Source organism: Thrips palmi, unplaced genomic scaffold (genome assembly GCF_012932325.1).
Source record: "Thrips palmi isolate BJ-2018 unplaced genomic scaffold, TpBJ-2018v1 HiC_scaffold_12, whole genome shotgun sequence".
In the NCBI taxonomy this organism is placed as follows: domain Eukaryota; kingdom Metazoa; phylum Arthropoda; class Insecta; order Thysanoptera; family Thripidae; genus Thrips; species Thrips palmi.
In genome coordinates, this window is record NW_023144623.1 from 8,068,804 (window position 1) to 8,090,944 (window position 22,141).

The following is a 22,141-nucleotide window of genomic DNA, read 5'->3' on the forward strand; positions in this document are numbered from 1 at the left end:
GGGGCGTAACAGGAGGCCCCGATGGGACGCCCGATCCAGCCAGCCGGGGCAGCCGGGGCAGCCGGGGCGTGGACGGGATTTAATTTCCAATCCGATCCGAAGCCCTCACTGCCGCATAGTACCCATTCCACGCCACGCCCCGCCACGCCCCGCCACGCCCCGCCACGCCACGGCACTGCGATGAGGGGGCGTACATAATTTACCGAACGTGTTCCTTTTACGCCGTGCCTGCACGCGTGCATGCGCGCCGCGTGGACCCCGCTTGCATAGAGGGGCTCTCGATGAGGCCCCCCTCCCCTCCCCCCTCCCCTCCCCCTCGACCCCGACAGTCCCAGAATTGCGCGCTGGCCTGATAAAGGATCGGGCATAAATTCCGATCATGAATGCCCCGCGCCGCGCGATGCTTTGGCCTTCACTTATAAAATTGAATGTGGACTACTCCTCGCGAGCCATATATTAGGGAAGAGGAGGATTCTCGCGAAGAAAAGGCAAAAGCTGTCCTTGCCGCCCCCTCTGGGGAAGAAAGGTAGTAAGGGGGAGGGGGGGCCTCACCTGACGGCGCAGCAAGCAGAGCACGGGGACAAAGCGTCTGCAGGCCGACTCCGAAAAGTCGCGCTGTCTCTGTCGCACTCACGAGGCGCGCCGTAGGGCCCGTAGGGGTGCGAGAGAGACAGAGCGACGAACCCTCGGAACCGCTCGGCTGGGCATTGTGCCTCGGCGGAGCACGGCCGAGCCTGGCGGGGTGACAAATCCTTGTGACACGCTTGCGGTGCAGGCCCGGGGGGAGGGGGAGGGGGAGGCCAGGGGTCAACTTGCTCCATGGACGGGGGAGGGCGGGGGGTAAACTCAACCCTCGGTAAAGCTATATAGGGGAGGAAGAGAGAGGGGAAAAAAGAAAAATAAAGAAAGGGTCAAAGGTCGGGTCGGGCCGAGGCTCCGGCCTGGGTCTTTGGTTGCCTCCCAGCCTCCTCCAAGTCCTCCGGGCTGCGGGCTCCGGGCCGACCGGGACCCGGGTGGACCGACCCGGCTTGCTCGCAGAGTCACTCTAAAAAGAAATCCGGGTGGACGGGTCTGGTCAATACGGACGACGGGGCGACGGGACAAGACGCCCTAACAAGTCTCCCTGACAAGCCTCGGACTCCTCGGACGAGCGGCTACTTTCGGTTTCCTCTTTCTTCTCTGCTTTGGCCGGCCAGCCTGTGGCTGCCTGTGGCCAGCCCCGTCCGCTGGGGTTGATAGCCTGGCGAAGCCAGCAGAAATGCCGAGTCCGCTCGGCTCGGAAAAATACCACCCGGGCCTTACCTCGGGCCCCAGGCCGCGCCACGCCACTGCAAGGCCCACGCCATCCCTCGTCGCGGCGTTCGACTGCTTCGGCGTTCCATCCCGCCATCACGGCCTTTCTAAATAACTGTTCGCATGCCGCCTCGCTTGCCTCGCTGCACGTAAGACGTAAGGCGATTTCCCCCATAAATTGAATAGCGCAGTCGTAAAATATATCGTCCCGGGCACGGATTTTGAGCGGCCAACCGTCCCAAAGTTATTTTCCTTGGGCTGGCGCCATGCTCGCCGTGCTGGCCGTGCTGGCCGTGCTCGCGTTGGCGTGGGCTGGCGCCGTTCGGGTGGCTTAGTGCGCGGCCTCCACTGGGGGTCCCGCCGGGCCCCGCCGGGCCGCCAGGCCCACTGGGTACACACATTCAGATTCGGAGCGAAGGCCACCCGCGGCGGCGGATCCATATTGGGATTGGGTACCCCGCGGAGGTACCCGCGAGGCACAAGGCCAGGCTCGGCGGGGTGGGCTGCACAGCGGGCTGATCCCGAACAGTCTTCGCTCCGTCTCTCTCTCGCGCACGGGGCACCACGAGAGAGAGAGAGAGAGAGAGAGAGAGAGAAGAGAGAGAGAGAGAGAGAGAGAGAGAGAGAGAGAGAGAGGCGGAGTGAGCCGGCAGGTACCGCCCCTAGGCAGGCCAGGCCGGCAAAGGCAGGTGAGTCCAATCATGCCGGGGTGCCGCTCTGCTGCCCTTCCATTAGTGCCAACAGCCCTAACTGCCGGCCGTCCTTTATTCCGTTTTTTCGTCTCGGCCTTCTCCTTCTAGAGCGTCGTTACCGTCGTTGCCATCGTTACCGTCGTTACCGTGCCCGCGTCATGCAATGCCGCGGCTCCGCGGCTATTTGGACGAAATGACACGGCGGCCCGTCTCGCCGCGCCAGCCGCGTCCACCGTCCGGCGTTTTACACCGCCACGCGCGGTTTATGTTGGGATTGGTGGGCCGAAGGATCGTTTCGTAGCCCTGTCTCTCTCGCACCCCTACGCGATGCCGCGACGCCCCGCGGAGTGGCGAGAGAGACGGTGCGCCGGGCCGCGCCATGGCGCCGTCGCGTGACGAGCTGTGACGAGCCGAGCAGAGGCTCGAGTATCAATGAACTCGATGGCGGCACGGCGCGGCACGGCCTGCACACTGTCGTCTGCATTGACATGGATAAGGATCCACTCACTGATATCCTTTGACGTCCACTCTCCTTTCCTTTTTAATTTGCTGCGACATGACAATGCCGGCTGGCACTCCCCGCACGACAGCGCCTGGCCGCTGTCTCTCTCGCACTTGTGTGGTACCACGTAAGCCGCGTAGAGGTGCGAGAGAGACAGAGTCAGTCTGCCGTCGATAGTGCATGGCGCAGCACGACGAGTGGCGGCGTCGCGGTGGTCACACCGCTCGTGACACTGACGCGTCACAAACGCGTCACAGACGTGTCACGTGGCTCCACGGGACGCGCCCTGTCCTGTCGATAGTGGCACCGCCACTGGAAACGGCAGGGGCCCGTCACGCAACGCGTTGTCACAAGCGTGTCACAAGCGTGTCACAAAAGTGGCGCGTGTCTAATTTCTGGGACCGCCGCAGCTGCCGCTGCTGTCTGATATTTGATATGCGCGATGCCTGACACTAACAGTGCCGTAAAGAGAGGCAACGCCCGAAAAAAAAGGCTTTATCTTGAACAACGATAATTCACTATGACTTTACTTGAAAATTTCTAAAAATTAAATTTAATTCACTTCGGTTTAAGAAAGGACTTTCTTTCAGACGGGGCGCTCCGTGTCACAGTGTAGGAGTAATTTGCGGCGCCGGCATGCAGTGCGATTGCGTGCCGCACTTGATTCTCGCTTTCATGGTGGTCGCTTTTCTAACATTAAAAAGGATGGATGGAAATAGCGGGGCGGGGCGCACCGCACACCGCGCACTGCACTGCAAACACAAGTGTGAGACGCCTGCCTTATAGTGTGGCGGGGGACAGACTGTCCCACGCGTGGAAGCGTCAGACAAACCAAGACAAACCCATGTCCGACACTTGCTGGAAGAAAAAAGTGTACGGGAAAAGCACGGAACACGTTTTGGCCAAAATTCCACCCACAAAGATTTTTTTTTTTTCAGTGCTGTGGTTGTTCCAGGTATTTGCAGTGCCGCGGCGCCATCCCCCCGCCACCCATCGGCGTGTTGAAAGCCATTCCTTTTGTCGTGACGCTGGTTGCATCGCGTTGCAGTGTAGGCGTCTTGGGGGGCCGCGGGCTGCGCCGCCGTGTCATCAAACGGGTGCCATTTCAAAGTAATCCTCCGTTTTTCTACACCCCTCCCAATTTTCGCAATTTTTCATTCCAGTTTTTTTCTGGTTTTTGCTTCCCGCCGCTCTCTGATCGGCGCTGCGATGGTCCGCTTCGACATCTAGAGGACGGGCGAGTCGTGCTGGCCGGCCATCGTGATCCGGGCGGGGCGGGGCGGGGCGGGGCGGGGCGGGCGGGGCGAGGAGCCAGCGGGGCGGGGCCCTGCCGGCCACATGGTCCGCCCCCCACTGCAGTGTAGTGCCCCGAATCAAGACCGCGAATCCGAGAGAGCCGAAGCGGGCCGCGCGCTTTTTATATTCAAATCCGGGCCGACATGTAAATCAGTCTAATAATCTGTTTTGGATCCGCGGTCCACACACTGAGTGGCGTCTGGGGCAGTCCGTGGGCCGTGCCGCAGTCTGTCACTCCGTCTCTCTCGCACTCACGGGCTGTCCCGCTGAGGTGCGAGAGAGACAGAGCACACTGAGGCTTTCCCCGCGGCGGCTAACTCCCGGGTATTCCCCGGGGAGTTGCTCGCTTTTCCCGCCTTTTTCCTCGCGGCCCGCCACTCGGGGGAGGAAGGCTTTCCCGGCTGGAAAAGCACGCAGCGTTGCGCGCTTCTAAACAACGCGCGCCGGATACCGCGGGAAGAACAAATAAAGTAAACAAAAGGATATTGAAACTGTGGAAACGAATCTCGATAAAATTGTTGCTGGGCCAGCAGGCCGGGCCTGGCCGAGCTGCCGGCTCGCCCGCGAGGAGGAGAAGCAGCAGGAGGTGGTGTTGTTTTTCACCACACCATGCGCGCGGCTGATCTAACCGACGCATTGAAAATATTTAATTAAAAAAAGGAACGCGAATAACTCGTTCTGACGTCAAATGGAATCTCGAGGCCCGATAAAAAATGAAATTGTCGTCCGACTTTGAGATGAGATAACCCTACGATAGAGGAAATGGGAAATGCGCCTCATGTTACATTGTGGGTATCGGCCGTGACGCAACGCCCCTACACTATACAGCCCCAACGGCCCAATTTTCATTGTAACCTCGCTACTGCCTTCCAGGAGCAGTCAAGTTAATTGAACATAAAAGCCGCTCGAGACGGGGCGAGACAAAAAAAAATAAAAAATAAAACTAAAAAGCGGACGTCAGCTTGCTGCCGTGTCGCCCCCTCCTTTTTTACGAGCTTTTCAAACCCACTGTTTTGCGAAGCCCGTTTGGTGAGGCCCCATTTCCAGCCCCCTGGCGTCGCACCGTCTCTCTCTCCTTCTCTCTCTGTCTCTCTCGGCAACCCGATGCTTATCCATACACAATTATAATTGGTACATTGAGCGCTGCGCTACGCTGCTGCCGTTTGGCGCTGACCCCCTGTCGGCTTGCCCGGCTTGCCTCTGTCTGCACCCCACAGACCACCGTAACTGCCGCGCCCTCGTGCCGCAGATACGTCGCTCTTTGACGGCGCGGCCTGCGGGGGGAGGGAAACGAGATAAAAGTTGTACGGATTCCAGGAGGGAGGGGAGGGGAGGAGGGAGGGGGAACGGAAGGATTGGCTATTCGATTTGTTCCACGGACGCGCGTTGCATTTAAAATCGATCGACGTCTGGAAATAATAAAATTTATCATGACTTTGTATCGACGGCGACAGGGCCGCGCGGCGGGCTGACTCCGAAACCCGCTCGTCGCTCTGTCTGCCTCTGCGACGAGTTGTGAGAGAGACAGAGAGAGACGAATGGACGTTCCGAACGGGCCTGCAGACTGCCGCAGAAGGCTTGCCAGAAGGCTGTCAGGAGGCTGCCATGCGGGATGTATCATGTGTGCAGCTGGAAAATCCTTGGTCTCTTGTCAAAGCGGTCCTGGCTGTCCTGGCTGTCCTGACACAGCCAGGCTTGTTTATTGTGCTTATCTGAGGCCCGGTTTGCATTTTGCGTGAGTGCGTGAGTGTGTGTGTGTGTGAGCGTGTGTGTGTGTTCGCGAGCGAGCGAGGCCTCAGTGTGTGTATGTGTGAGTGTTCCAATCGGTTCGTGGGTAAAATAATAAGCAAACCAGTTTATCAATCACTTCGGCCTCTCCGTAGGTCAGGTGGAACTATTTTCTTATGATTGTCCAACGTCCTTCCTTGGTCGGCGATTGCAGCTTTCCCGAATCAATGAACCCATTCATTCGTTGCGCAAGACACTTCCCTGGTTCGCGGTTCGAAACAGTCTGAACGAACCTGCGTTGCAGACTGATTCCGAGAGTTTTCGTCTCTCTCGCACCTAAGCGGGGTGCCCCTGAGTACGAGAGAGACAGAGAGACGACCACGACTCGCGGAATCAGTCCGAGCTTTGTCGCGGGTCGCTGCGCTGGAAGCGACTGCTGTGCTCCCACAGAGCGCTCTGCCGTGCTCCGCTCCCCGGGCTCCGGTCTGAGTCACCTCTCTGAAACGAAAGTAGCGGGAGGAGAGGACGGGACGGGACGGCCGGTGCCAGGACGGGGTTACCTTTGCTCACCTTGTTATGAAATCGCACGGCACAGGAAGCAGAAGAGTTCGCATGGGTTCCCCCTCCACTTGGGCGACCCCAGCAGTTCCCCCCGGTCCCCAGCCCCAGCCCTGCCCGGCGGCCGGCCCTGCGCTTGCCTGCCCTGCCCTGCGCTGCCCTGCGCTGCCCAGCCCTGCCCTGCCCACTGAACAGGTCCAGGAGGGGTGGGGGGCGCGGCGGCGCGACGAGTGCTGCTCTCTCGCGGGAGTTCCCTCAAGCTGCTCGCTGCCGGGCCGGGCGTGGCGGCGTGGCGTGGCTGCGGTGCCGCGGCGCGGCCGCGCGCGCGCGCCAGTCGAGGTGCGCCACCCCACCCGCAAGGACCTCGTGCGTCGTGCGAGTCATGAGGGTGACGGCTCCACTGCGGGTTTGAGCCACCCTGTGGGAATGTGCGACTAAATCTGTGCGAGTGTTCTCGGCCGTTTTATTTAGTTTATTTTATTTTCAAATTGCCAGTTTGATGCCAGAGGAAGCGGCTTATTTTTGTACAGTGCTGTACCCTAGTGTGAAAAGTGCTTTGTGATATGGTGACGTGCTACCCGTCGTACGACATGACACCGCCGCTGCCCTCGCCGGCGCAGTGCGGCGCGGCCTCGGCCGGGGTGGGCGTGGGCCCCGTCGGCGGCCCCGGCTCCGGCCCGGTCGGCGGCAAGGATTACTCCCGCCCGCTCCATGTGGACTGCAGCGTGGAGTACGAGCTGCCGGACGCCGCCAAGCCCCCCGCCGGCCAGCGCTCCGAGCCCCTGCTCATGATCCACCCCTGCTACTACCGGCGAGCCGAGGCGCAGCGACGGACCCGCTTCGTCAACAACCTCCCCAAGAGCCTGTCGTCGCCGGTGACGACGTCCTCGTCGTCGTCGTCCTCGTCGGGCCGGCGCAGCAAGGTGGCGCGACTGTCGTCCGAGCCGTCGTGGCCGCAGCCCAAGCCCGTGTCCTTGCCGGTGTACCCGGCCTGCGCGCCGACGGCCATGACGACGGGCATGACGATGCCCAGCAGCGCGGCCCTCTCGTCCCTCTCCTCGTGCTACAAGGTGGGCGCCACGGCCGACTTCAGCACGGCGTCGTGGCCGGGCCGAACGCCCGCCGCGCCCTCGTCCGCCAAGCTGGACGCCGGAGCCGTCCTCTCGGGTGAGTTGGGTGCCTAGTGAGTGTGCTACAGTGCAAAAAGTGAAAAAAAGAGAAAGTGAAAAAAAAAGAAGTGCCGTGTTCGTGTGCAAAGTGCATCAGTGGTTTAGTGCTGCACCTGTGATTTGGATTACCGCCACACACCCCATGGATTAGCCGAGCACGCCTGCGCCACTGTGGATTACCTTTGGATTACTCTTCAGCCATCACCAGCAGGCATTTCATGTTGTGTGTTTGAAATGTCCTCTAGAGGTTTGCCGTCTCTCACTCTCATTTTATTCTCTCTCTCTCTCGCTGCTCTCTGTACTAAAATGCGTTCGCGATGAACGTGCGTCCGGAGGCGAGTCGTCCTTCCGGCGTCTCCGGAGACCTCCCTCCGCGGGAACGCCCGGGACGCCCGGAACTCGGCGTCCTGGTCCGTCGCGTGGGTCCGGGACTAAGTTTGAAGCGCTGAAAAAGGGGCTAAGTTTCTCTCTGGGCGAGCGCGGCGAGCGCGCTTGTGTGCCTCGGCCTCGGTCTCCTCGTGGTGGGCAAACTTTGGCAGTGGAGCCGAGGCTAGGCCCTTGCTAGGCCGGCTGGGAGTGCCTTGCCTTTCCTTACCCGAATTATTGCCGACCCGCTCGGCTGCTCGTTCCCCGGCAGCTCCACAACGCGCCAGGCCTCCATCCAGGCCGCCATCCAGGCCGCCACACGAGGGCTGAATTTTCCGGCCGCCGCCCCCGGCACGGCAACCCCCGGACGGGCCGGGCCCAGTAGAGTCTCTAGGTCTCTAGGGCCCAGAGGCCGCCTATTTTTAAACGAGTTTGCCGCGCTCCGTTTTTCGGCGCTGTTTTCGGCAGGGTAACAGGCTGGGAAGGGCAGGCTGGCTCGGCCGGCTCGGCTGGCCTTTGTGCGGTCTGTTGTGGAGGTAGTTTCCTGTGACATGTCTGGCCGGGACAGGACGGAGCCTATCCTGGACTGTCAGGCGGGGCTTGGTGTCCCCGTGTCCCCACGTCCCCGTCCCGTCCCCCCTACGAGGCTCGCTCCGCGCTCCGCCCCTGCGGCCCCCCGTCGCCGGCCCGCCCCTGCCCCCCGAGCACGCCGAGCTATGAACTTTGCCTTGCAGGCCCCACTGGCCTGCCGCCCGGCCTAGGCAAGCCTAGGCACTCCCACGCCCGAATCACAAAGGGAGGGCACGCACACTGTAAGGATGCAGTCAGGTGCGACCGCGCGGCGCGGCGGTCGTTTCAAATTCATCGAACGCAGCTGAGGCCTTATTGATGGCGAGGGCGAGCGCGCTATGGCTTTCGTGGCGTTTAAATTATTCCTGTCGTATAAGTGTAGGCCTGCAGGGCAGCGCCGGATGTGTGGGGAAGGGGGGGGGGTGCTCTTCCGCTGCTGGGAAACACTAGGGAACACCTGCGCTAGGGCCGGCAGGGCTGCATCACGCTGACAGGATAAGGGCTGCAGGCCCAGGGCCGGCCAGGGCCGGCGGGGTGATGCCCGCTGCCGCACTGTTCGTGCGATATGCCCTCGCCCGGTGGCTTTTTAACCCTTTTTCGTGTTCTAATTAGCGCGGGCCGCTCGGTACCCGCCGTAATTAAAACGTTGTTATCGGCGGGCACCTGGCGAGTCCGGCGAGCACGCCGCCGTTGCCTGCACTGCAATTACACTCGGCCGGCGCGTCTCGGCTTTCAAGGACCGGCGGGGACCGGCCGCCACCACGCCGCCGACGTCGCACTTGTCGCGTCGCGGTGGCGGCGGTCGCGGCGGTCGCGGGTGGCGCCCCGCGGCCAAGGCATTTGCTCGTCCTGTTCAACTCGTTCAACTCGAGGCCACGCCGCCGCACTGGCGGGCGGGCGACGAAACCCCCGGCGCGTCGAATTGCAGCCCGTTCCCCCATTTTGGCCGTCCCCGTCATTTGTTTTCTCTTTTCTTCTTCGTCGTTCTGCTGTGTAGTCCGGGGATGGAAGGCCTCGCTGGGCCGGCCTGCCACGGCCTGCCACGGCCTCCTGGGGCGTCGCCATCATACCGCACTCAGCTCGCTGTCCGTCTGTCCGTCCGTCCGCCGAGTCCCTTCCCCGTCCGCCCGTCCGTCCGCGATAGATATCGCCGCTCGTATTGTGCTGTCTGTCTGGATGCGTTTTAGAGATACGCCCTCCGGCCCCGCGCTCCGCCAGCGCCGCCGCCATTGTCTATCGGAGTGTGTCTGTCAAGGGGTTGTCAATATTTTTGACGCGCGTCGCGGGCTGCGCGGCGGTAGCGGCGCTGGGGCGGCTGGGGGCGCGCTGCCGTTGATTTGGCAGGTGGACGTGGCTGGGGTTGGTGGGCTGGGGTTGCCCTGATAGATGGCTGCGGCGCTGCCACCGCGTCGTTATGCACCGCCTGTTTTTCGCAGTTTGCCTGTTTTTGTGCGTCGCCGCCCTCACTCACTCCCTCACTCCTCGGTCCTCGCGTTAGGCGCGCTCCGTCTCTGTCGCGCCGCCGGCGGGAAGGGGTGACGGCGGCCGGGGTGTGGGGGAGTGCCCCCCCCCCCTTCTGGTTATCGTCTTGCCGGGGATGGCTGCGCAAGGCTGCGCTCGCAGGGCTCGGAGCGCTCCCATTCGCCGCGCCTGCCCGCTAGGCAACTTGCTACGCTTGATTGAGTGACGCCTCCCCCCCTCCCCCTCCCCGCCGTCGCTACACTGTTCCGATGTTCCGATTCGCCGTGCCGCGGCCGGCGCGTCGTGTACAACAACCACCGGCAGGCTGGTTCCGGAAGAGAGCCGCGTCGCTCTGTCTCCCTCGCACTCTCGGGGCGTTCCGTTGCGGTGCGAGAGAGACAGAGCGACGCGGCAGTGTTCGGCATCAGTCTGCTGCGCCTCGTTTTTGTTGTGTGTAACTCCCTTTCAGCCGGGCGGGGCGGGGCGGGGCGCGGTGCCGCGGCGTTGTCGCTGTAAAATTGATGATGGTCGAAGCGGCAGCGGCGTCCGCTTTGTCGGGGAGCTTGTCATCCAGCAGGAACACCAGCGCGCGTCTCTCTCGCACCCCTACGGGTCGCGCCGTGAGGTCGAGAGAGACAGACTGACCGTTCGGAATCAGCCTCCTCCTCCGCTCCAAGCCCCGCCGCCCCGCCCAGCGCGCCGAACCAGGACCTTCGAACCCACTTAAAATCTTCCGCACCTCCTGCTTCCGAAAAGCGACGGGGCAGGATTTGGGACGACGGCCGGGCGATGCCGGCGCTGGTCCTCGAGGGGAGTCCGTCTCTCTCGCACCCACACGCCGCATGGTGGCGCGAGAGCGTGCGAGAGAGACAGCGCGACGCGAAAAGCGCTCTCCGGAATCGCTCTGCTGGCTCGCTACAAAGCCCCGGTCGAGGCTTTGGGGCGTTTGAATGCCTGGCCCTGCCTGGCAAACGGGGTCTCACTCTTGTATCAGTGTGGATGGAACACTCGTTATGCCCCTATGGCTACGCGACGCTCTGGGGCTCGCCGGCCCCGCCGCCTCACCCTGCCGCCCCGCCGCTTCCCTTCCCACTGCGACGGCCGTGTTGTGTTAGACTTGGGCTGCGGGTACTTGCGCTGTATTGGCTGCGGGTGGGACGAGTTTCTTTGTGTCGGCGCACCCACACATGCATGCATGCATGAGCGCTGGCGTGTATGTATGTGTGTGTGCGTGCGTGAGTGAGTGAGTGTGACGTGCGCAAAGCCGGCCGAGCCACCCCCGCTGTCGCCCGCCCCCGGCCCGCCCCTGGCACGCCCCCGAAGCCCTGCGAGTAATTATGATCAGTCCTTCTTCTCCTCTTCTGCTCGTGTCGCCGTCGGCGCCCTCTGGCGGCCGGCAATGAAATGAATCCAGCCTGGCCGGCCAAGCCTGCGGCTAAACACCGTAATGAGTCGACGGCCCCTTTCGCTGTGTGTGTGAGTGTGTGTGAGTGTGTGTGCCTGTCACGCGAGTGGGCCTAAAAACACGCGGCCACGGCCACGACGGCGGCCTCGGCGCATTAAACACCGTCATATTCTTCTTGTCCTCCGCGATGACGACGTCGTCGGCGTCCTCGGCGTCCCCGTCTCCGGCGGCCATGTCTGGCGCGCATTACTGCTCCGCCGTGCTGGCTGTGCTCGTTCTGCCCGTCGTTCCACGCCGTTCCTCGCAGTGGTCGTTACGGCCCGCTGCCTACACTGCGTCCTGCGTTACTCTCAGGCAGGGCTTTGGCTGGGGTTTGCCTACTTCGATCGGTGAGCCGGACGCCGCCGTCGTGACATAACCGTTCGCGTTCGCGGCGTTCGCGGCGTTCGCCTTGGCGGTCGTGCTCTGGAGCAGTAGTATACAGTGCCCCGTCCGTCGGCCGTCGGCGCCGTCCAGACCGCGCAATGGCCTCCCTAAGCAATTCCCTACGCGAGTTTCAGAGTTTCAAAGTTGGCCCGGCGTGCTCGCGGGGCGCGGCGGGGCGGGGCGGGGCGGCGGGGAACACCCTCCCTCTTAATACCCACACGTACAGGCATAACGACCAAGGGGGCGGCGGCGGCTCGGGTTGCCCGGCTGTGCATCTCGGGCGCGGTAACCGTGGCAACCGGCCTACACTGCCAGGCATCCTCCATCGTCCACGCACGCCCACGCCTCGCGGGACACCCCCTCCCCCTTTTTCGGGCGCGTCCAGGTCAGGTGAGACGGCTGCACCCGATGTACACAGTGTACACGAAGGGCGGGGGCGCTATTTCGGGGCTCGGCGCGGAGCCCTGCGGGCTCCACCGTTTTTCAATATCCGCGTCCACATCTAGCCTCGCGCCGCCCGACGCCCGGCGCCGCTCCCCGTCCCGAGATTATCATTTGCAGTCCCGCATCTCGCGGCCGGATCCCAAGCGTCCCGTCTCTCTCGCCCTCGCGGGGCGCTCCGTAGGGGTGCGAGAGAGACGGGGCGGCTTATGCTGTTCGGAATGCAGCCCCGTCGTTCCGCCGCGTAGTTCTGCTTCGCGGAACTCTTTGATCGCTGATTGCGCTCGTTGGAGTGCCCGGAGGCGTTCGCGGCGTGGCGTTCGCGGCGTTCGCGGGGCCGGAGACTCGCTGCGGCCGCCGGGTAATTCAATCATAATTCCGTCGTGACGTCAGTCCTTCGGGCCGCCAGCGCTGCCAGGCCGCCTCGCCGTCGGACGCATGACGCGGACGCTGTGCCAGAGTCACCGACAGCGACGGACACAGCGCATCCCTACTTCGTACACTGTAATCAGGTTTGCACAAAATTGCCTGTATGTCGGATGTGGTCTCCGTGAGAAGTTTGGTGACTCGGCCCGCGGGCCGGCCTGATGGAACGCCCCTTCCGAGCGACTTGGACCGACTCCGTCGCCTGCCCGTCCGCCCCGTCGTTAAGCCCCGCGGGTAATAAATCAATGTTATTTTTCAATCGCCGTCCTCCCCTGCGGCCTGCCGGGCCTGCCGGCCTGGTGGCTGGCACCGCTCCGTCTCTCTCGCACCCCTTCGGGGACTGCCGCGGGCGCGAGAGAGACAGCGCGACGCTGGCCGCGCTGCCTGCGCGATGCCCTTGATGACGGCGCCCGGCTCATGATCGATGGAAAAGCGAGAAGGGTTGCCTTCGGTTTTGTCTCGTTTCCGTTCCGTTTCTCATCGTTGGTGATGAGCTGCACGTGTGGCGCCTCGCTCCGTCTCTCTCGCACTCGTGGGGCTTGCCGCCCGGGGGCGAGAGAGACAGAGCGACGAGCGCGCGCAGCGGGATCGCTCGACTGGGGCGTGGTGATGCCTATGCATGGACTCTCGGCCCCGAGGCGGCTCGGCTCGGCGCGGCGCGGCGCTTGCCGGCGTGCATTTTCATGACGGAAAAAATGTCGAATTTGCTGTCTGTGTAGGGCGGGGCGGGGCGGGGCCGGGGCGGGGCGGTATGGTCATGGCGGGCCGCTCGGCGTGCGGTGTGGAGTTACTTTACCGCTGGCCGGGCGAGGCGAGGCGAGGCGAGGCGAGGCGCTGTGGCGGCGGCGGTTGGTGCAACCGCTGCAAGCAACGACTTAGCGTCTCCGTGCCGCCCGCCGCGCCCGCCGCTCGCGCATGAGGCAGCCATAGACCGCGCCCGTAAAGAATGTGCCCAACCGCATGCACAGCCAAAAGACGACGGCCGTGCTTTTGCGACGCGGCCCTCGACGTGCTGGCCGGCATGCGCGTCGCCGTTGACGTCCACGTCGACGTCGAGTCACTGGCGGTAATCGTGGCTCGGACACGCCTCGCTGATCGGCGGTGCCTGGCAGCGGCCGCCCCGCGCCCCGCCCCGCCCCCCGTGGGGAGGCGGGGATGTTCGTTATCGCGTTGGTGGCGGTGTACGCGGTGCCGGAGCCCTTCCCGCACTAACATTTAATGAAGCTCTAGGTGGCGCCGGGACCCTGCCGGGGCGGCCCGGTTCCCGGTCGGGGTTCCACCGCGGTTCTACACCGCCCTCTCGGCTGGTCCTCGCCTCGCCGGCGTCGCTCGCGTCCCGTCCCGAGCCGATATCATCCAGTTCATCTCTTGGAAGCTTTTGTAAGAAACGGGCGGATGGAACGCGCGGCGCGCACGCAACCCCGCGGGGAAGGGGCCAAGGGGGCGGCCCCAAATCACGTCGCGGCAGTCACGCGAGGCGCGCGTCGTGTGCGCGCTCCGGGACGGCCCCGCCCACGCAGCGGCACGCACACTGTCCGACGTCTGGCTCCGCGACGACGGCCTGCCGCGCCTGCAGGCCGCTAAGGGCGCCTTTTGTCCGCCTGCCGCTTATCAGGCGGGGCGCACCTTGGCATCGGGGACACGTCGCGCGAGGCGAGGCGAGGCTTGGCACGGGTTCGAGTCCCGGCCCCGCCGTCCGGCCCGCCCCTTTCAAGGAATCTTGCATGAGCGGCACTGCGGCGGCTCCGGTCCCGCCGGCCTGCGTGTCGGCGTGTCCGCCACGTCCGCCGCGCCGCCGCGTCCGGGATGTACAAGGGTGGACGGCGGCACGGCGGCGTGTGTGCTTGCAATTCAAATACCCTCCGCGGCCGTATTTGGCAACCGCGTCCCCCGGCGTCCCTCGGCCGAGCAGAGCCAGAGCCAGCACTAAATAATTTGTCCGCTAGTGCGCCGCGCGCTGCTGATGTCATGCACGTCGTGCAGGCCGTCGTGCAGGCCGTCGTGCTCATGGAACGTAACGAAACGCCCCGTGTGCCGGTTCTGCTTTTTGCAGTGTCGTGTGGCCGCCGCTTTTTATTCTTTTCGTGTCGCGGCGGTGTCGCGCCGCGCGTTAATCTTTATTTCTTTTCCCGTTTTTTTTATTTTTTGCCGCTTGCTCCCATTTCCCTCCTGCAGCCCGTATCATCGCATACCATCCCCCTGCGGTCGTAGCGTCCGCGTGCGTGCGTGCGTGCGTGCGTGCGAGGGTATTCGTGACGCCGCGGGGTATGCACGAAAATGTAACGACGCGTGCGTTTCGAAAAGCAGCGCGCGCGCGCACACACACACACACAAGCAGTCACATACTCACACACACACACACACACACACACAAACATGCGCGCACATACTTACGCAACGTAAGTCCACTAACTCATTGTGCTCGTTGCCGGCCCCTTGGGCAGTGCGACAGGGGCACTGTGAGAGTGTGTGTGTGTGTGCTTGTGTGAGTGTGCGGGCTGCGGGTACATCCGTCACTGGGAGGCTACGGCCATGGCCGACCGCAGCCCCACGCAGCCATTAGGCCTCTAGTCCGAAGGGGTTTGGGGTGGTGTGTGTGTGTGCGTGTGTGTGCGTGTCACACAGTGCGGCGGATGGCTGCTTTATCATGCTTGGCCAATCTGCTTTGTGGGGTGCCTGGAGAGTGCTGGCAGTGTGCTGGCTGGCTTGGGAATGCGACGTGCATCCAGCCAGCCACGCAGGCTGGATGATAAAGTCCCGAAAAGCTTCCCAAACCAATGTCGAAAGACAGACCGCGCGCGTGTGTCTGTGTGTGAGAGCACGCGCGTGTGTGTGTGTGTGTGTGGGAGAGGTTGCGCTTGGCAGGGACGACGTGTGTGCTACCGGATGACGCGATGGAAAAGGGGGGGGAGGGGGTGACTGCACAACTACTTTCGCTGTGTGATGATCTTCGGGCGCTCGGCCAAACCGGGTCCGCCCTTCCCCTTCCCTTCCCCTTCCCTTCCCGTCAGCCGCCTTCCATCCGCTCGTCGCGACGACGCGGCGAGCAGTACGCCCGTCCGTCCGTCCGTCTGCCCGCCCGCCCGCCGTCCGTGCGTCCACCGTCTGGCGGCCTGGCGCGGGCGGCGCGGGGCCGCGCCCTGGGGCCGCCGCGCCACTGCCGCCGCGCCACGCCGCGCCACGAGGCCATGAGCACAGCGACCTTCACTATCGGCCGCGCGAGTCCAGGTGATGACCGCGCTATGACTTCACAAACGACTTGATGATGACGACCGTCTTGGCGGCGGCGCGGCGCGGTGGTGACTCACGCCTCGGTGACTAGACCGGCGACGACGCGAGATGGCCTGCCACACTGCCGCCGTTTTTCGGGTATCTTTATAGCAGTGCAGTCGCTCTCACTCACACGCACGCACGCACGTACTACTCCGAGTTGCTGCAATGACGGCCGGGCGGCCCACGTCTGCAGCGCCGTCTCTCGGCCCGATCTCGCTATACATCACGAAAACCGATACACCAGTGGAAACGGGAGCGCCTGCCCCCTCCCCCCCCCCTTTCCCTCGAGGGCGGTGGTGGCAATTTCCAGGCCGGCGACGTCAGGACGTTTTCGTGTGCAAGTTTGCCATCTGCGACAGGCGATCTCTCTCTGTCTCGCCGTGTGTCTCTCTCTCCCTCCCTCTCCGCCGCGCGCTCTGCCAAGTAATTTTCGTCACGACAATGAGAGACGCCCGCCGGATTATTACACACTGCGTTTTTCCCGCAGTCACGTTTTTGGTTTTCGTTTTTCGTTTGTCGGCCGCGAGGCGCGAAGCGCGAGGCCGGGCCTCTTGTCAGTGGCGTGGCGAGTCGGCGGACCGGACTGGCGGCCCAAAATATTATTTCGGTGGCGTCCTGCTCCTGGTCCTGCCGCTGCCCGGCCGGTCGGTCCGCCCTGACTGATTGCAAGGAGGTGGACGGGACCAGACCAGCGAAGGAAGATGGATCGGAGATGAAGGCAAGGCAGCCTTGCCGGCCCGCTGCGTCGCCGCGCGAGGAGGGGCGGGGCGGGGCGCACAATGGATAGTAAATTATGGTGATGTTCCTAGCCGGACGGCCGACGAACCTGCCCCGCGACGATTCCTTTCATTAACCGGGAATTTACAGTCGATTTAATATCGCAATTGTCCGCGTCCGGCAGGCCCGGCCAACCGGCCAACCCCCTGTCGGGGCGACTCGGCTCGGCTCGGCTCGGCTCGGCTCGGCTCGGCTCGGCTCGTCACGTCACGTTGTCGCGGCTCAAGACACTCAAGACGCCCCGCGCTCCGCGACGCGGCCTCTGTAAACTCGTCGTATATTCTCGGTCGCATTGAACGGCACTCGGCGCCCCCTCGCGCAATGGCGCTTCGCGCTTCGTCTAACAGTGTGTCGGCCAGCCGTCCGGCCAGCCAGCCAGTCCAAGAGCGCGGTGTGCGAGAGAGAAGCACAGGCGAGGCGGGAGGGCCGTTGTTTGTTCCTTTTCATTTCATTTCGACCGTCAGGCGAGCGGCTGGCTGGGCTGGGCTGGCCGGGGGGCTTGCTTCGGCTTCGCGCGGCTCGCAGTTCCCCGCCTCGCTCTATTTCGTCTGCCGGGGTAATATATTCCATCCGTTGGGGCCAGGCAGGCCAGGCCAGGCGCCTCGGCCCGGCATCGCGTTTTGCCGCGCGGCCGTGAGCACGCCGGCCAGACGACGCCGATGATGACGACGTCCACGGCTCGCCGTGTTTCGTGCTTCCTGCCGAGAGTTCCGCTAAATTGGCACCCCGCGGCGACGGCCGCGTGGTCCGCGTGTGCGGGGGCGGCGGCGTCGGCTCCACGTCACTTCCACGCTCCCATTCAACCCCGCTTCGGCTCCACTTCAACCCCACTTCGGCCCCGCTTCGGCTTCGCTTCGGCTCCGCTTCGGCTCCGCTTCGGCTTCACTTCAACCCCACTTCGGCTCCGCTTCGGCTCCGCTTCGGCGCCACGGCGCCGCCGCTTTGGCCCCGCTTCGTCTCGGGGGCGTGTATACAAAAGGCTTAGCTAAAGTGATTTAGTATCGGCTGCTAGCTGGATTGCGCGGGCAATTTAAAAATGGAAGGGTGGAGCGCAACAATAGGCATGAGATCATTGTTTGAAGACAATGGCGCGCGGCCGCAGCGGCGGGAAGGGGGAGGGGGAGCGAGCGGGGAGTGGCGCTTGGCGTCTGCAACCATTTTTGACGCGGTGGGTAGGGCAGGACGCCGTCGAATGGCTCGGGACGGCTTTTGGCTTTTCAGAAAGGCGGTGGTGAGGCAGAGCCGGCAGAGCGCGCGGGGGCCTAAAAGCCGAGGCGCTGGCGCGGAACGTGTCCCCCTCCATTAACACGGCCGACATGACGGCGCCCCGAAAACGCACACACACACGCACACTTACTCACACACACGGGACGAAATATAGTAATAACAGTCGCATCGAGGCCCTTGCATTTAGTTTGGCAGGGAAATGAAGTGTGCGTGTGTGTGTCTGAGTGTGTGTGAGCGAGAGAGATTGCGATCGCGGGCCGCGGCTTGGGTAACTCGCTTCTGGGGAAAACGGCCTGTGGAAACGGCAAACGCCGTTGTTTGTGGCGCCGCTTTCCATACCATTATGGGAGATAACGTAGCCGATTGCCTATCGTCCTAATGCGGCGCGGCACGGCACGGCACGGCCCAGTGCTGTGTCAATGTCGCAAAGAACGGCCGCTTTTGGTCACGACCGAACTACACGCACGCCACCCCCCACCCCTCCGAGACCACGGGGCAGAAGGGCGCACGGAACGAGCTCGCGATCTCTAATTGAAACTAGTTTCCTCGTTGCGACCGCCTGCCAGCTCGCCTGCCTGCCTGCCTGCCTGCCTGCCTGCCTGCCTGCCTGCCTGCCTGCCTGCCTGCCGACACGTGTTCCATGGGGCGCACTGCGTGGCACTGCGTACAGCGCCGGGCCGTGTAGACCGTGTACATAGACGCAAGCGCGCACTTGTGTGTGTTTTGAACGAAAGGGGAGTAATTACTGCTATAATTGGCATCGGTACGCACTGTACAGTGTACGTTACACTCTGCGTCGAGTGTGGTGGGCGCAGCGCGCCGTCTGACCGGGTGGGCCGGCCTGTCCTGGGAGTGTCCTGGGAGTGTCCTGGGCGCGTCGCGGTCCTGTTACAGCTAGACGACGCGTCACCCGATCTACCGGGCCAGGCGGGGCGGCGGGGACAAGATCGCTGTGTCGCTGTCGCACTCGTGGGGGCGCCCCGTGTGTGCGAGAGAGACAGAGCGACGAAGCGACCCATCGGGATGAGACGGCAGAGTCTAGGGCAGCAACCCCGCGAGGCGCGTCAAGCGTATCCAGCAGCAGAGCGAGCTGCTTTTCGTGTGGGGTGTACAGTGGAACAGTGGTACAGCATTACAGTGCCGGAGTGCCGGGATGATGGTATTTTGGTGCTGCAAGTTTCCTTTGTTGCCTGCTCGCCTGGTGGCTCGCCTACCTGCGTGGCATTCTTGTTGTGCATGCGGGCAGGCCCGTGGCAGGCCCCACCTGCCTGCTGCAAACTGTGCGCGCTGCGCCAGGCAACAGCCAGGCACGGCGGGGGCTTGCTTGGCCTCCGCCAGCACCGCCAGCACGGCCTCTCTGAAAGTAAACGCTCGGTGTTGACACAGTCGGCAGGCAAACACGAGGCGAAGCAGGAACCAGGCGGCGAGGTATGCGACGGCGCGGCGGCCAAGATGGCGGCCTGGATGGCGGCCTGGATGGCGGCCTGGATGGCGGCCTGGATGGGGCGGATGGCGGCCACGACGCGCCCGTCGCGCCCCTCCCCCGGAAGTGGTCTAAGTACCTGTTATCACGGCTCGCGGACCAAGGACGCCCCCAGCATGGCGACGGCGGCGACCCTGTGCGCGGCCACGCGGCCACGCGCGCGTCGAATGCGAAGCTCGTCGCCGTCCTCGCCATCCTCGCTGCTATCTGCCCGCGTTACCCAATTTATGAACGCCCCCGTCCCTTTCGGACGCGCAGCGCGCGCAGTGCGGCGCGGCCATTTTTAAGGTTTCTTTTCCATTTGTATGCGTCCCATGCATACAACATGAGCGGGCCGGCCGGTCGGCCGGTCAGGGGCAGGCAGGGGCCCCATGAGGAGGCCCCGGCTATCGGGCTATCTACACTCTCCGCCACCAGGGCCCACCGGGGCCCACCAGGGCACCGGGGGGCACCGTAAATATGATTTGAAATCGGGGGGCGGGGGACGAGGGCCAACGCGCTTCGAATTCGTCTGTTGCTGCAGCGGTGGCAGGGCGGCAGTCCGCGTGCTTGTTTCTGGTTTCCGGCCTCAATATGTATGAGGCGACGCCGCTAACGCCGCTAGGCCGCCACGCCGCTGCGGGTCCAGCCGCGGCTGTGGCGCAGCCCGTCCAGCCTCGGCAGCAGATTAGCGATTTGAAAGGTTGCTAATGAGGCCAAGCCAACCGGCGGCCAGCCAGCCAGCAGGCAGCCGGCAGCCGGGCAGCCCGAGCTGGCAGCGATCTGGCGCCTCTAATGCCCGCTGATTGACGGCTATTGTCTACGGCGGCGTCCCGGCCGTCCCGGCGGCGATGCGGCGCTGGCTGTGGTTCGAGAGGCCTTCCTCGAAGGCGGGCCTGGCGGCGTTGTAAACCCCGCGACTTACAGCCTCCAGTGTTAGCCTCCAGTGTGCCCACCGCGCCGCCAGGTGCGGCGGTGCGACTACATCCGGAGCCCAAACGCGCCTACAGTCCAATTTTAGAGGAAATGAAACCGAAAAAGAAAACAAAGTTGGTTACGGCACCGCCGGGAAAAAAGGTGGCACCTCGGCCTTGCCGTTGCCGCCTTGCCCGGTTCGGTGCGATGGGGTTTATAAAGCCAGGCCAGGCCAGGCGCGCTCGGCGGACCGCGGCGGCGCAGGCGGCCGGCGAAGCGAGGAGGAAACCTCAAAAAATTCCCGTCGTGGAAAACGTTTTATGAAAAATTCAGCGAGCGGCGCGGCGGAATTCAACGTCGTCACCGTGGCCGGGGCTGGGCAGGGCTGGGCTGCCAGTGCAGCGGGCCTGCCCGGCTCGGAATCCAGCCAGCCAGCCGCTGGCGTCCCGGCTCTGGCGAGGCTGGCGGGGCTGGCGAGGCAGCGAGGCCGACCCTCATAATAAAAGCCAGATAAAAGGTAATGGTGCTGGCCGGCCGGCCCTAGCCGCAGCGCCGCGCCGCACCGCGCCAGCGCAGCGTCGACCACTCCTCCTTTTCCCTGAAATTTTACTCCGCCTCCTCCTCGCCCTCCTCGCCCGGAGAATAACAATCTGGACGCTGTGGTATTGTTGGCGGGCGTCATTATAGTGTAACGTATGTGAGACTGATAGTTTCCATCTTTGACGCAATAAAGCCGGCTGTAAAATTGTGTGCGCGCCGCCAGGCAGGCGGCCACCGCGGCGCAGCCTCCGCGCGGCGCGCTCGCCGTCGTGGTCTACCTCCTCATGACGCTGTTCCGGCGGCGCCGCGGCCAAGATGATTACCGCGGCGGTAATGATGCTGACAGCCCATCCGGGGAGTCGGAATACCCCCGCCCCTTCCGGCCGGGGGGGCAAAGAAAATAACGAAAAGCGCCAATGGCAGCACATGGCAGCCCATGGCTGTCGGCTTTTCGTGTCTGCCGCCCCTGGCTGGCCGCCTGGCTGGCCGCGCCGTCCCTTGGCACGTCCTCGGGCCAGCCGGGCCCCCAGAGGAACGCTGGTCGGTGCGGGGGCGGCCGGGGGCGGCGGAGAGCTGACGGGCCACGCGCTGACGGCAGTGCTGACCCAGCAGCACCGAGGCAGCACCGCACCGCACCTTGCAGCAGGCGGGCTAGAAACGACTAGACGCCGACGTGGACGACGTGGCTGCCGTGCTGCACCCCCCGCCTCGTTTTTGTGAGCCCGCCCCGTTTTTGGGGCAGGCGGAAGCGAAGCCCGCGAAGCCGAAAGCGCAGCCGGTCGACTTTTCCTTTTTCGCGCTTTCCGCCACACTGCAACCGCAAGGCGCAAAGCGCCGCAATGTGACGCTGCACGTTTATCACTCTTGTTCTTGTTGCCCGGCCGCGCTCCTCGGTTTTGTTGTTGTTTCTTTTTGCGGTGTGCGCCACAAGCACAGCTGTAACGCGCGCTTCAGCCCTGACCTGATGAAAATGACTGACGCGAACTCTACGCGTCGGCGTGGCGGTGATGTGATGTGAGTGGTCCGAGCCAGCCCACCGCGGCCCTCCGTCACTCCGCATAGCCAGTCCCTGGACAGTCTGCAGGCAGCAAGGGCGGGCTCTCAAAAACCCATCATTACCTCGGGCCTCTCCGGGACGGACAAGTAACGCATGAGCGGGCCCGTCCTTCCCTCTGTCTGTCTGTCCGTCCGTCCGCCCGCCCGCAGGGCTGCGCCGCGTTGGGGCGCATCGCGTTACTGCACGTGGGATTTATTAGCAGGCGGTCGTCATGGCGACGGCCGTGCTTTCTTTCAGCCCCCCTCTCCTCTCTTTTGATTAATTAGGCGAGGTGTGTGCGTGTGTGTGTGTGACGGTTCACAGGCCCCCGCGTGTGTGTTGTTGGCGCCTGCTGGCGGGGGGCTGGACGGCCGGCCGGATGCCTCGAGGAAATCGACCCCGGTTCGATTCCCGGCCGCGGCGGCGGTCTCCCGCTTTTGTTGGCCGTCCCTTTGAGGGCGCAGTGGCCGAGCCGTTGCTGCAGGCACTGCAGCAGTGCAGCCATTGTTGCTGCGGCTCGCCACGGCCCTGCCTGCCTGCTCCGTGGCCCCGCGGTGCAGAGAAGCGCATTCGTCCGT

The 22,141-nt window shown here is 63.8% G+C and overlaps 1 protein-coding gene across 1 annotated transcript in view; it reads left to right on the plus strand.

The window, feature by feature from the left end:
• Positions 1-6,414: 6,414 nt before the first annotated feature.
• Positions 6,415-22,141, plus strand: part of LOC117640513 — a 32,044-nt gene continuing 16,317 nt past the window's right edge. Inside the window, exon 1 of the mRNA XM_034377034.1 lies at positions 6,415-7,236. Coding sequence (XP_034232925.1) covers positions 6,633-7,236 — 604 coding nt within the window. The 5' untranslated portion in view covers positions 6,415-6,632. The remainder of the gene's footprint in view (positions 7,237-22,141) is intronic.